At 33.7% G+C, this 13795-nt stretch overlaps 2 protein-coding genes across 2 annotated transcripts; one reads left to right on the top strand and one right to left on the bottom strand.

Annotated features, from left to right (window-relative positions):
• Nucleotides 1–757: 757 nt before the first annotated feature.
• LOC108465393 (uncharacterized) lies at nt 758–4990 on the top strand. The gene is made up of 8 exons (XM_053020269.1): nt 758–1439; nt 1566–1715; nt 1814–1978; nt 2146–2214; nt 2775–2915; nt 3138–3323; nt 3468–3934; nt 4011–4990. The coding sequence occupies exons 1-8, from the start codon at nt 866–868 to the stop codon at nt 4626–4628; spliced, it is 2370 nt and encodes a 789-aa protein (XP_052876229.1). The 5' UTR covers nt 758–865; the 3' UTR covers nt 4629–4990.
• LOC108465395 (cytochrome P450 CYP749A22-like) lies at nt 4723–7186 on the bottom strand. Its single transcript, XM_017765725.2, has 5 exons — nt 6651–7186; nt 6322–6545; nt 6017–6249; nt 5521–5899; nt 4723–5439 (listed from the first exon to the last, which is right to left on the bottom strand). The coding sequence occupies exons 1-5, from the start codon at nt 6934–6936 to the stop codon at nt 4999–5001; spliced, it is 1563 nt and encodes a 520-aa protein (XP_017621214.1). The 5' UTR covers nt 6937–7186; the 3' UTR covers nt 4723–4998.
• Between the last annotated feature and the right edge of the window lie 6609 nt (nt 7187–13795).

Raw genomic sequence — 13795 nt, 5'->3', positions numbered from 1 at the left:
TTACTAGGTTTGCTTCTGGTAGGTAACTTGAGAAATTAAAAATAAAAACTTATAAAAGTCATTTCTTTTGTTCTTCACCCAAGAACTCTGGTGACAGAAAATTCAAGATCTCATTCAATTTTCGACGATAAAACCCAAATTTCAGCATGCTTCTTTTCCAATTTTAAACCTCGTCTTTGTTCCTTTCTTACATATATTCAAAACTTATGTATTATTTTTCTTAAAATTATTTTTTATATATTTTGCATAAAATAATTAATCCCAGTAAATATCTATGATGAAAAATCTCAAATAAATCATAAAATCTAACTATTACAAAAAGCAAAGAAAAGTTATCTAACAATGCATTAAAAGAGAAGAAGTGCGGGAAAGGAGAGAATATAAAAAATTGAAATGTTTAATTTAATTTAATTTGTTTTATAATATAATATAATTTGATTCTAATCTTTGAAGTCAAAATTGCTATATATTACAAAATGGTTGATTAAGAAATTTTTTAACTGCTGAGATAATTTGTGCAACAAAATATAATTTAGATGTACCAATTTGTTGTAATAGAAAATTATGTAAAATTATTTATGAAAAGGAAAAGTTTAAATACTAATTAAAAAAAGTGATATAAATTATAAATCAATATTGTGTGATTTAAGGATTTAATTTATTAAATTTGGGTTGGAAAAAGATGGAGTATATGGATGGATTGTGCTCCAAGTAAATAAAAGACAAATTCCAAAGTTGTTCATTTTACAGTGAACAGCAAGGATTCACACTTATAAATCACTCATGGGAGCACTTCATTAATAAACCAACAGGCAAACACCAAGAGACACATAGAGCTTAACAAAGCTTAGCTTCAGCATTGGATATGGAAATTTGTAATGCAACGACGGAGCGTGAGGCCCCATGCTTATCACATGACCTGTTTGAAAAAGCCATGAGAGGCCAATGGACGGAAGTCGTGGAGATTTACAAGGAAGACGAGGAAAGCCGAGTAGCGGTGCTGACGGCATCTAGGGATACGGCATTGCATTTAGCAGTGTCGGGTGGGAGAGCTAAGGAGGTGAAGCAGATGGTGGAAAGCCTGGGCGAAAAGGTTTCGGAGATTTTGTGGCTGAAAAACGCCAAAGGGAATACAGCGCTACACACGGCGGCTGAGTTGGGAGATGCGTACATGTGCAAACGCATAGCTTCGAAGGTTCCTGATCTGATTACTAACTGCAACGAACAGAATGCGACACCTCTTTTCTTGGCAGCCCTTTTCGGCCACCAAGAAGCGTTTCTTTGCCTCCATTTTCTTTGCAAAGGAAACCCCTTGGACGCTGGGAGTAGGAAGCCTAATGGGGACACATTTCTTCATGTTGCACTTCAAGGGGAATTCTTTAGTACGATTTTTTTTTTCTTTTGGATTAAGGAAAATATGAAGATAAACTTAGTTGTATTATAAAAAAACATGTTTAATAATAGATGTTAAAATGGGTGTTAACTGTTTAGTTAGAAATTCCTTTTGTTGATCAAGTGATGAAAATTATGTAACTATAAGAAATGATATTGAATTTGATGCATAGGTTTGGCATTTCAAATCGTTCGCAAATATCCAGAGCTTGCCAAGGATAGGAACGAAGATGGATTTACTCCCCTCCATATTTTAGCCACCAAGCCTAACGCATTTAAAAGTAGTTGTCGGCTTGGACTGTTTGATCGGATTATCTATTGGTGTAAGTAGTTCATTTCCAAGCATGATTGCTTTTCGACACAAGGACATTCAAAAAGAATAATTTATTAGGGTTTGATTTGATTTCACACGATGTTGTAGGCAAAACAGTGAAAGAAGTAAAGGAGATAAAAAACGACCCCGAGGCTTACTTGAAAAGGTTTGATGGAAGCAAAGAGCCTTGGTATCCTGAAAATTATGGAACCTGTGCTCATTTCTTTCACATGCTATTTGGTGTTGTCTTTTATGGATTGCCTTCATTGCAAAGTATGTTTCTTCACATTTATATTTTTCACAAAATGAATATTACTAATACTTTTCACCAGAAAAAATATTCAACCCAAGTTTAAGAAAAATTTATTTGCAAAAATTTTATCACAATTTTATAAATATAATTTTAATATTAGTATATATGAATTTATTTGAGTTTGCAGACATTAGGTCTACGAAAGTGATCAGTGGCTTCCAAGCTGATGAAGAGAAGGGTAGAAACAACAATCATGGTAAGCATCATTGTAATTTGGGAAAGGTTTAACCATCATCGTTTTCTAAAAAGAAGAAAGTGAAACACAAGGCAAATAATGTTAATTATTTTTATTTTTAATAATTTTATATGATTTTTATTAAATGCCATTAAAATTATGTTGAACATTTTATTTCCGTTGAAAATATTGTCAACAACTTCTTGATCTAATTAAATTTTATGTGATATAATTTAAATTGAAAAATTTAAAGAAGAGGAAAATATTGCCACATATAAAATTAAAAAAGAGGATGTGCACAATAAAATTTCAATAAAAGTTTCAAAAAATATTTTTACAATATTTATTTTTCTTTAAAATTTTCATTTTAAATCATATTACATAAGATCTGATGTGTAATTTAACAGTTAAAATAATTATTTTAATAATGAAAGGACCTAAATCATATAACCTCAATAATTTAGGAAAATTGTAATTAGAGAGTTTGAAGATTAACTCTAGAGAGGGGTATGAGTTTGATTAACCTTTGTGTATGACCATAAAATTGTCTTTTAATGCTTCCTTTGTCTTAATGTTGTAATCTTTAGAAGATAAAGGTGAATCAAAAGACGAGGAAGAGGAAAAATACAATCTCAAGCAACGCTATGTTCCACCCAATTATGCCTCAATTATCCTCTCTCTTGAGTTTTTCCTGAATTTGCTGCTAATAGTTTTGGGACATGGTTAGTACCCTTTTTTTCCCCTTAATTGTTCTTATATTTCTTTTAAAACTACTTTACACATTTGATTGAGTTTTAGATATGAGTATATTTAAATTTTTAAGAAATTTCATGGTGAAGGGTAGGCAAGTCCTTGACCCAAATCGAATATTGAATTTAAGGCTTTTGTTAAGAAAAATTTTAGAATTCATGTAGGCTACACATATTGAATTTGAGATGATGCAGGGTTTCACAGAATAAAGAAAATCATAATAAAGAAAGAGAGACACACAGTTGCACTGCAAGTCATGAATGAATTAGTGAAGACAGCTTGTCCATACAAATTTAGTGAAAGAGAGACTGACATTCATTTTGACCCTCGCATTACGGGGGAGGCTCAAGGTGAGGAGGCTGAGACCGATAAGAAGAAAGGTACGTGTCTCCAACAACACCAACATGCAAACCTTGGCCAAAAATCCCTATCAGCTGGAACCCAACACAATGAGGGTTGGATTTGATGTAGTTAAGTGTATTGGCTCTTTGTCCATGCATATTGATGTTGTAAACCCATAACAGGTTGCTCCATCAAGGAAGGGACAGTCACAGTAGCACCAATGGAGAGCTTTCTTAAAGAATACAGGATAATAGGGTCGGTGGATTCTAAGAGCTCAAAGTACTCGGTGAAAATGGCATTTGAAAAGAACGTAATTCATAAACAAAAAGAGACAGAGACGCCTTTCTTGATAGCAGCAAAGATGGGAATCACAGAAATGGTGGAAAGTATTTTAGAAAAGTTCCCTGTTTCTATTCAGGACTTGGATGCTGATGGCAAAAACGTGTTGCTTTTAGCAGTGGAGAATAGGCAAACGCATACTTTTCAGTTCCTAATCAACAGAGAAACCCCGTTGCATGAAAGCATTTTCCGAAAGTGGGATCATCAAGGGAACAATGCATTGCACCTTGCTGCCAAATATGGAGAATATCGTCCTTGGCTCATTCCAGGATCTGCTTTACAAATGCAATGGGAGCTCAAGTGGTATAAGGTATATGTCGTAGAGCTCTATTTTTGAATTGTCTTTTGCTTTCGTTTTTTTAATCTTAGTTCCATCGGTATTGCAGTTTGTCAAGCGATCCATTTCAAAGCATTTGCCTATTCATTACAAGTACAACAAGAAGAATCAAACCCCAAAGCAAATCTTCACGGAGACACACAAATTGCTTGTCAAAGACGGCAGCGCATGGCTCACGAAAACCTCCGAATCTTGCTCACTTGTAGCAGCATTGATAGCCACAGTAGCATTTGCAACATCAGCAACTATCCCAGGTGGAGTTAAGGAAACCTCTGGCACACCAGTTCTCGCGGATGAGCCCGCATTCTCCGTGTTTTGCATTGCATCCTTAATAGCCCTTTGCTTCTCCGTGACAGCCCTGGTATTTTTCCTAGCAATCCTGACTTCCCGATTCGAAGAGAAAGATTTTGCTTGTAAATTGCCTTGGAGACTCATTATCGGCCTAACAGCATTGTTCACTTCAATAACTGCAATACTAGTCTCATTTTGTGCAGGCCATTTCTTCGAACTTAAAGATAGGCTAAAGTTTGCAGCTTTACCGATTTACATAGTAACATGTTTGCCTGTTTCCTTCTTTGCACTTGCACAGTTGCCCCTCTACTTCGATCTTTTACGAGCAATCATCAAGGATATCCCACAGCGTAGTTATAAGGAGTTTACTCAATAACTAAATTGCTTAGCATTTTTCATGTTTATCATCAACTTCATTGGGTGTTTCTTAAAAGATATAGTATAATAAATTTTGATATGTATGCTACTGCTTTCTTGTAATGTTACCAAATTGAATTCAATACGAATAAACCGAACTTTTTGAAGTTTCCTAATATATTTAGAAATGTTTTCATATCAGATCTCCGGATCTAATAGAAGCATTTACAGATATTTTAGAGAAAATAAAGAACTCGAATAATTCTAGAACCTGACAACATTCACAGACACACAAACATGGGGAATTGGCAAACTGCATGGCACATTACTAAAATCCGACACTAGAGTTTACTTACTGATTACGGCGTTGCAGATCAACAGCGCATAGTTTAAGCATCATTAGACAGTGAATTGAGTATAACTTGAATCCCATGCTGTGGTTGAACTGTGATACGAGGTGTGGGTGAGTGAACATAGGCAGGGGAGAGAGAAATGGTGTATCTTTGTAGAATCATGGAAAGAGCAGTCTTTGTTTCATTGATTGCAAAGGTCATCCCGACACAAGCTCGAGGTCCCATTCCGAAAGGAATAAATGCAGCCGCATTGTACTTGGTAGCTTTCGCGATCCCTTCCTTGAACCTCTCCGGTTTGAAAACATGGGCATCATCTCCCCATAACTGAGGGTCATGGTGAAGTGCCATGTTTGGGATCCAAACATCTACTTTGGCAGGCAGGACTAGCTTTCCCACTTGAACTTGTCTTCTAGCTCTTCTTACCAACCCATTTATGGGAGCATACAATCGTAGTGTTTCATTAATGATCATACTCATCTGTTTGCAAAAGTTATATTTTAGTTACATTTAAATGAGAAACAATAATACAAGAACAATTAAGCTATCAGATTTGCTAACGATTTTGAGTTTGGCAAGGCCTTCGGAGTGTGGATTTTGGCTACCAAAAATCTCCATCACCTCTCTTCTTGCTTTGTCTTGCCAATCACTATGGATAGCTAAAACCAGCACTGCCCAAGCAAGCAAGGCATTAACAGTTTCTTGTCCAGCAAAATAAAATGTTTTGCACTCATCAACTAAATCTTCCATTGAAATCTTGTTTTTTTCATCCGGATTATTAAACGCTTTTACTAATAATCCCAGAAAATCACTGCCGAAGCTCTCTGCTTCTCCACTCGCAACTTTGTTTTCTCTTTTCTTCACAATCTCTATCACCAAATCTTTTATTTCTCTAGCAAGTTTCTCTGACCCTACGTCATCGTCAGTTTTCCAAAACTTGCTGCAAAATCAAATCGATGTCAACAAACAGTAACTATTATGTTTATTCACGAGGCTCAAACTCGAGAACTTACATGTACTAATCTCTTTAACACTCAACCAACATAAACAAACATACCTGAGGATTGGAATCCTAGACTTGTTTGAATTGCGGCTCACAATATCTGCGAGCTTCTTCAACATGTAAAAAATCTTCTCTCCTTCCAAGTAACTGCTACCAAAAGCTGTTCTTGATATGACTTCTGAAGTCAACATTCTAAATTCTTGGAACACTTCGGTCTCTTCTCCTTCTTTGTCTTTCCACTTGTCTAGCATTGTTTCAACGCTGGCAATTACTGCTGGAGTCATGTTCTGCCGAAACCATCCTCCAATGTGTTAAATGTAACCAAGAATTAATAACTCAAATCACCCACAAGATTTTACCTTTAAGCTCTCCCCATGGAAAACATAGTTGGCCAACTTCCTCTGCTTCGCCCATTTTTCTCCTTCAGTTGTAACAAGCCCATCCCCCACTAGCCTGCTAATATAGATCGGGGGTTCCCTTTTCGGAAAAGTTTGTTCACTATTTTTAAGAACCTCTTTTATTAGTTCTGGGTCAGTAGTCACCACCTGAGCTTGAACACCGTCCCAAGAAAGATAGTTCTTCCCTAATCAACTCAATTTAAAAAAAAAAAAAAACCAATTATTTCTGGAAACTAGAAGTTAGAATCATAGTGAAAAAAAATGCATTCAATTTGTTGTTTGTCACTCACCGTATAAGTTGATCCAGGAGTAAACATGAGGGAAAACTCTGGGAAGTATGTCATGTGTCAGCCCCATAGGTTTGCTTAATGCTTCACTTCTCATTTTGTTAATTTGTTTGTTGCATCCATGGATAAACTTGTAAGGAGGCCCTTGAAGTCCCTGTGAATTCAAGAAGTGTTGTATACGGAGAGGCACCCACCAGTAGTCATACAGAACTTTGAGTAAAACTATGAGTGAGTAAATCAGGAATGAGCTTGCCAAAAGGATTAAAAGCTTCACCCTCACATCCATCATTTCCTTTTGATCTTGAAAATGAATTCAGATCGAGTCTTCTATAAATAGAGGATTGGGTTAAGTTGTTTTCACAACCCAGCTCTAATTTGTAAGGATATTCAGGTGTATATGAACGATGGATCACTGACGTATCTTGCCTGTCTTTTTGTGAATCACGAAAACTATTGAGAAATCATAGAAAAAAATTTATACTTATTTTGTGGATATCTCGTGTTATTGAAAAAGAACACACCTCATACAACGTAATGATGTTGTCTTTTACACGCAATGATTTTCATATTTTAAAATAGCTCTTTTACTGGCAAATTACTAATAAAACCCTCGTTTTTTTTAAATTTATCGAAATGGGCCAGGTCAGAAATTATTAATCGGAATAGGCCAGTTTTTACAAAACGCGTCCACGTCAGCGCATTGTCAGGGGAAAAAGCAGGAAAATGCTTCCTCAGGAAGCGCTTTTCACCTGATGAAAACGCTTCCTTGGGCGCTCTTTCGTCACGTAGGCAAAGCGCCTTGAGGAAGCGTTTCCGTGTTTTATTAGGGTTTTCGCAATTAGGGTTAGGGTTTTGAGAATTTTAGGTTATTAAATTTTAGGGTTTTAAGGAAAAAATTAAATAAATTAAGGTTTAGTGTTTGTTAATTAAATTAATTACTAATTTTAAAAATTAGATTATGGTTTAGTGTTTATGGTTTTTAAGGAAAAAATCAAATAAATTAGGATTTAGGGTTACTTGAGTAAATTAATTATAAATTTTAAAAAAAATTAGATTAGGATTTTAGGGTTTAGGGTTTAGGGTATTTAAGAAAAAAAAACTCAAAATTCTCAAAACCCTAACCTTAATTGCAGAAAACCCTAATAAAAACACGGGGAAAACGCTTCCTCAAGGAAGCGCTTTCACGTGATGTATGAAGCGCCTTCAAGGAAGCGTTTTCTATCCACATAGGCAAAGCGCTTCCTTGAGGAAGCGTTTTCCTGTTTTTTCCCCTGACAACGCGCTGACGTGGACGCGTTTCGTAAAAACTAGGCCATTCCGGTTAATAATTTCTGACCTGACCCATTTCAGTAAATTTAAAAAAAATGGGGCTTTTATTGGTAATTTGCCCCTCTTTTACTTGTATATTAAAAAATAATAATAAATTACCAAAGTGGTATCCCAAAATAGTATGGTGTGAATGGCACCAACTTTATTTTTTTACTCCAATCAACAGGGGTGAGCGTTCGATCGAATCAAATGAAAAAATTTCGAGTTAATCGAGTTTACGAATCATATTTTATCATCCTAATTTGATTTGAAATTTTTTAGAATCGAGTCGAGTGAGATGGAAATCGAATCGAATCGAATATATTTGTTCGAGTTAAATTTTAAAAAATAATTTTGGGTCCTTATAACCACTTTCACCCATTGTAATAAAATTTATCCACCTTAATCAAATTTTTTATTCACTTTCATCACCTCATAATTAATTTATTTATTAAACTTTTATATACTGGGTTAACTTATTTGCTTGCTTAGTAGTTTCAATTATCTTTAGATTCTTGTCCTTATGTATTTTGAAATTAAAAATATATTAAATGTTAAAATGTAATTCTTTTAATAAAAGTTATTTTAAAGATAAAATGTGAAATTGTTACCAATATAAAATTTTAACACAAATATTTTATGGCATAATTAATAATTCAATTTTAATATAAATATTCAATATGACTAAATAATTTAATAATATAAATAATATAAAATGTGAAATTTAATTTAATAATATAAATAGTAGATATGAATAAAATTATTACTATTTATGTTTAGTAATTTTTTTTGGATAATTTTGATTTTTTATTTGAGAGTAGGGTGAGAAGTAAAAGTTTAGAGAGAAATTAAAAAGTTTTGGGGAATAAAAGTTTGAGGGAAAGTATATAGGAGGAGTAAAATTTTGGAGGAAAATATTAAAAAAAATTGGAGGGGGAGGGTTTGGGGTAGATGGGAAGTGGAATGGGAAGGAAGTAAAAGTTTTAGGGAGAAAATGGGAGGGAGTAAAAATTTTGGGGGAAAATAAAAAGTTTTGATGTTTTTGGAAGTAAAATTTTGAGAAAAAGTAAATGAGAGAGTAAAATATTGGTGGGAAATAGATTTTGGGTAGATTGGGGGTTGGGATGGGAGGAGTAAAATTTTCGGGGAGAAAGTGAGGAGGAGTAAAAGTTTTGAGAGAAAAGTAAAAAGGTTTGAGAATTGGGGGTAAAAATGTAAAATATTATAGTTTGATATTCGAATTATTCAAATTATTCGAGTTATTCGAATTCGAAAACTCAACTCGATTCGAACTCGAAATTCGAAAAAAAATTCGAGTTGACTCAAATAACTCGATTAACTCGAATAACTCGATTCGTTTAACTCTAAATTCGAATTTTTTTTTATTTTTTCAAGTCGAATTGAGTTTTGCTCACCCCTACCAATCAATAGTCTGTTATGCAAAAAAAAATTTTAAGGGCGGAGGGAACCTGACAGGCGGCACCGGTGTAGGCACCCTAATAAGCGGTATCACTTTGCACCGAAGACTACACAGTCACGCGGTTTTACGGCCTGAACTGGCCAATTTAGGCCTTACGGGTGTTAAAAATGTTTTCTTTATAAGAGAGCCATGGTCCCCTCAACAAGAAAAAAGAAAAAAATAAAAGTAGCAGCTAAGGAAAAGAAAGGGAAGAGGCAGCAAAAAAGAGAAGAGAATAAGGGTTTTGAAAAGTTAACTGTTATTTTTGTAATTTTATTTTGGTTAGGTTAGGGTTTTAGAAGGAGGAGGCAACATATTTTAATACCTGTTGAGAGGACCATGGCTCTCTTATAAAGAAAACATTTGAACACCCGTGAGGATTTAATTGGCCAGTTCAAGCCTTCAGACCGTGTGACTATATGGTCTTTGACGCAAAGTGGTGCCACCTGTCAGGGTGTCTCTACCGGTGTCGCCTGTTAGGTTCCCTCCCCCCTTAATTTTTTTTCCATAACAGACTAATAATTTGAGTCAAAAAATCAAGGGTGGTGTCGTCTCTCCACCACCCACACCATATCATTCTCGTAAATAATGGGAGTGGGATACCATTTTAGCAATTTTTTTATTTTTGTATTATACAAGTAAAAGGCCAATATTATTAATAATTATATACATTATTAAAATAAAAATATAAACTAAATTATTTTTCATGGTGTTGTCATCACTTTTGAGTTTATGTCAAATTAATTTATGACACCAACTTAATTAAATACATTATTGATATATAAAAGCGATGAAAGTAAAAGACATGCATAATAAAATTAGAATGTACAAAAATATTAAAATAAAACTTTAATTAAGTGGTAAATTGAAGGTTTTTCCAATGTAATTGGAGTAGATTCAAATATCACTATATGCATATTTTTATTGATTTTTAAAGTGAAAAGACAAAAATACCTTCAAATAATATTACTTATTTTAATCATGGAAGAACATTTATGTAATTTCTTAATTGAGTTGGTGTTTGATTTAACACAAATTCAGTTAGAAATTTAAATAATATTTATATACAACTTATGAAAATAATAAACTATGCTTTTATTTTAGAATATTTTAATTTTAATTTCTTAATTGAATTGGTGTTCGATTTAACACAAACTCAGTAAGACCCTGTCTGGGACAGTGCCATCGATATATGATTACATGTAAGACCACGTCTGGGACGTTGACATTGTACGATATATGTGATTATCAGAGTGTCCTATCTAATTCCGAATGGTTCATCGAACAATGATAAGTTGTGATCGAATGTGTAAAACGAGCTAAAATGACCAGGTATGAGTTTGCTTATTAGCTACTTGAAATAAGGTAAGTAAGTTACTTATTATTTGTTACAAAACATGTATGATGTAAATGGAGAATGTATGTGAATATGGAAAGTGTATTCGGCCTTTATAATATAAAATGTGAATGTTTTTGAAATGATTCTTGAATATGTGTATATAAGATTAGGTAATGTGAAATTTTATATGCAAGTATATGTTATATATGTAATTATGATCTTGAAAATAAATGTGAATATGATAGCATAAATTAGTTTGGTTAAGTTGAGTTGATGTTAACATTGAGTTATTTATTTGCTTATGACTTACTAAGCTATGATAGCTTACTGTGTGTGTTTGTTTGCATTGTTTATTAGATTTTGGAGTCAAGTTACAAGCTCAGGGGTCATTGTTAAAGTCTATCACACTATCAACTGCCTTCGGTATTTTTTAAGTTGAATTTTCAAACTTATGGCATGTATAGGCTAAATTATAGTTTGAAATGTTGGATTTGGTTTTGTATAATTTAAGCCATGCGAAAATGGCTTAACTTCTATGCTTGAATTTGGTTTTGATTGATTATGGTTTAAGTTCATTTTGGTTACCATGCTATGTGCCATGGATGAATGATATTTGTGATATGTGTTTTTGTGCATTGAAGTTGGTTGGTGATTTTTGGATGTGTGCATTTGGTTGATTTGGATGTGATATATGGATAGATAAATATGTATGTGAATTCGGTTGATATGCTTAATTAAGGTTTTATTATGTGATTTGGTATTAAGGAATATTTGGTTATATCCAAACATGGTTGGAGTTCATTTTGATATGCATGTTATATGGTATGATTCATCTTTATGAATGGTTTATATTATTACCAAATTGTTAAGAAGCAAGTTGGTTTTGAGTTGTATTTTGGTAAATGTATAATATAAGTATTTAACAGATTTGGTGTATATATATACATACGAATATGATGTAATAAGTTTGATATGACATAAAACTTAGTAAAATGTATACTTAAATACTTAGTCAAATATATGGTCTTTGAATTAATTAAAATGTAATCTTTGTTATAGTGCTTAATAGGTAATATTCACATGTTTATATTCAGTTAGGGTATGTTAAAATGTTAGACAAGGTATGTTTTATATATATATATGTGTGTGTGTGTGTGTATGTGTGTATTGATTTAGATATTTGAAATGTATAGACTTGTAAAGTAATTGAATAAAGTTGAAAGTGAATAATTGTTAAACATATTTGTAATCGACTAAATGCATTGAAAAATAACCAAATGAATAGTGACTTGTGCATTAGTAAATCATGAAAATTATATGAGTTTTAATTTGATGTATAAATGTTCTACTTGATAGTAGACGAATGTCGAGTAGTGTATAGGTTAGTCCTTAAATTGTGAATATAAATTGATTGAATATGTAGTAAGGTACAAGTGCCGAATATGATATGGTCCAATTGATATGATTATATGTACATGGTTTTGTGAGTTTTATTTATGTTTGATTTTTAGTATGCGATTGAAGTGTATTGTAGTTTGTACGTTTTGCACATTCTATAAGTTGCATTAAAGTTATACTCAGCTATATGGTAATAATGATTAAATCAGTTACTTATGGTAATAGTTGATTGGTTTAAAAGTTTGTGCAAGTGCATGCATATGATTGTTCGAAATTTGTGTCTTGTCTGGTAATACCTCGTAACCCCATTTCAGCGACGGATACGGGTTAGGGGTGTTACATTATGTGATTAACTTGCTTGATTAAGTGTTTGTGTTTAGGTAACCTCATCCAAAATTTATGGAAAGTATGACTATGTATGCTTGTATTGATAAATATAAATGGTAAGTTTATTTTTCATTATACGAACTTACTAAGCATAAAATGCTTACTCTATTTAATTTTCCCTGTTTTATAGTGCTCAAAGCTCCCGAAGGTTGGAAGTTGGTCGGAGCAGTCATCACACTATCTACTATCTCATTTTGGTATAAATAGAAATCTCATTTTGGTATAATGGCATGAATAAGCTTATTTGGCCAATGATGGCTTGTAATTGTTGTTTTGTAGTCTAGCCATTAGAGTGGCTAGTGGTAGTCTAAGTTGGCTATTTTTGAAGTAACATTTTGGTAATCACATAAGTGTTTATTATGTGTTAGTTGTTGGAATTATGTTAGCATATAAGTTTATGTTAAGAGTAAGTTTATATCCATTGATGCATGATATAATACCACATGATTGATGGCAAATTTTATGTGAATATAATGTTGGATTAGGGGACATATGCTTGGGAGTTTTGGTGCAGGAAAATGGTAAGTTTTGGGTGACAAATGAGGCTAGGAAATGGCCTTATTTTGTCCACACGTGCTTGTGTCTTGGCCGTGTGTGACACATAGCCTGTCCCATGGGGCATGCGGTCCGACCGTGTGTTCCCTGCATCTTAAAAGTGAGAAACAGAATGCTCAGAATTGGGCACACGGGCAGAGACACGGGCGTGTGTCTCAACCGTGTGGTTGACACGGCCTTGGACACGGTCGTGTGAAAACTGCACCTAAATTTCGAAAATAAAATTAGACACTACCTAGCACACGGGCGTGTGACTTGGTTGTGTGACTTCAATTTCCTCATGCTTTAAATTCAGAGAGTTACACGGGTTAGGGACACGGGCATGTGTAGTACACGGCCTGACCACACGGGCATGTCCCTAGACCACACGGGCGTGTGAGCCTTGCAACTTTGGAAAATTTTTGAAATGTCATGAAAAATTTTATGAGTTTCTGTTTAAGTCCCGACTTGATTCTAATGCTCGTATTAGACCTCGAGTGTCAAATTAAGGGACATTTTGAATGATCTCAGTAAATTAATAGTAATTTATAAGAATTATCTGTAAAATGTTTTAAAAGTTCCGATAATGCTCTGAAACCTTATTCCGACGACGGATACGGGTTAGGGTGTTACAACCTTGACCATCAATGAAAAACACCATGACCGAAAGCTTCTCACCCCTTTCTTATAGCTATTCGGTTTTGGAGAGTTAATTTAAGAAGA

Source organism: Gossypium arboreum, chromosome 10, assembly GCF_025698485.1.
Source record: "Gossypium arboreum isolate Shixiya-1 chromosome 10, ASM2569848v2, whole genome shotgun sequence".
Classification (NCBI taxonomy): Eukaryota; Viridiplantae; Streptophyta; class Magnoliopsida; order Malvales; family Malvaceae; genus Gossypium; species Gossypium arboreum.
The sequence above is the reverse complement of the archived record's forward strand: the minus strand, read 5'-3'. Positions and strand labels throughout refer to the sequence as shown.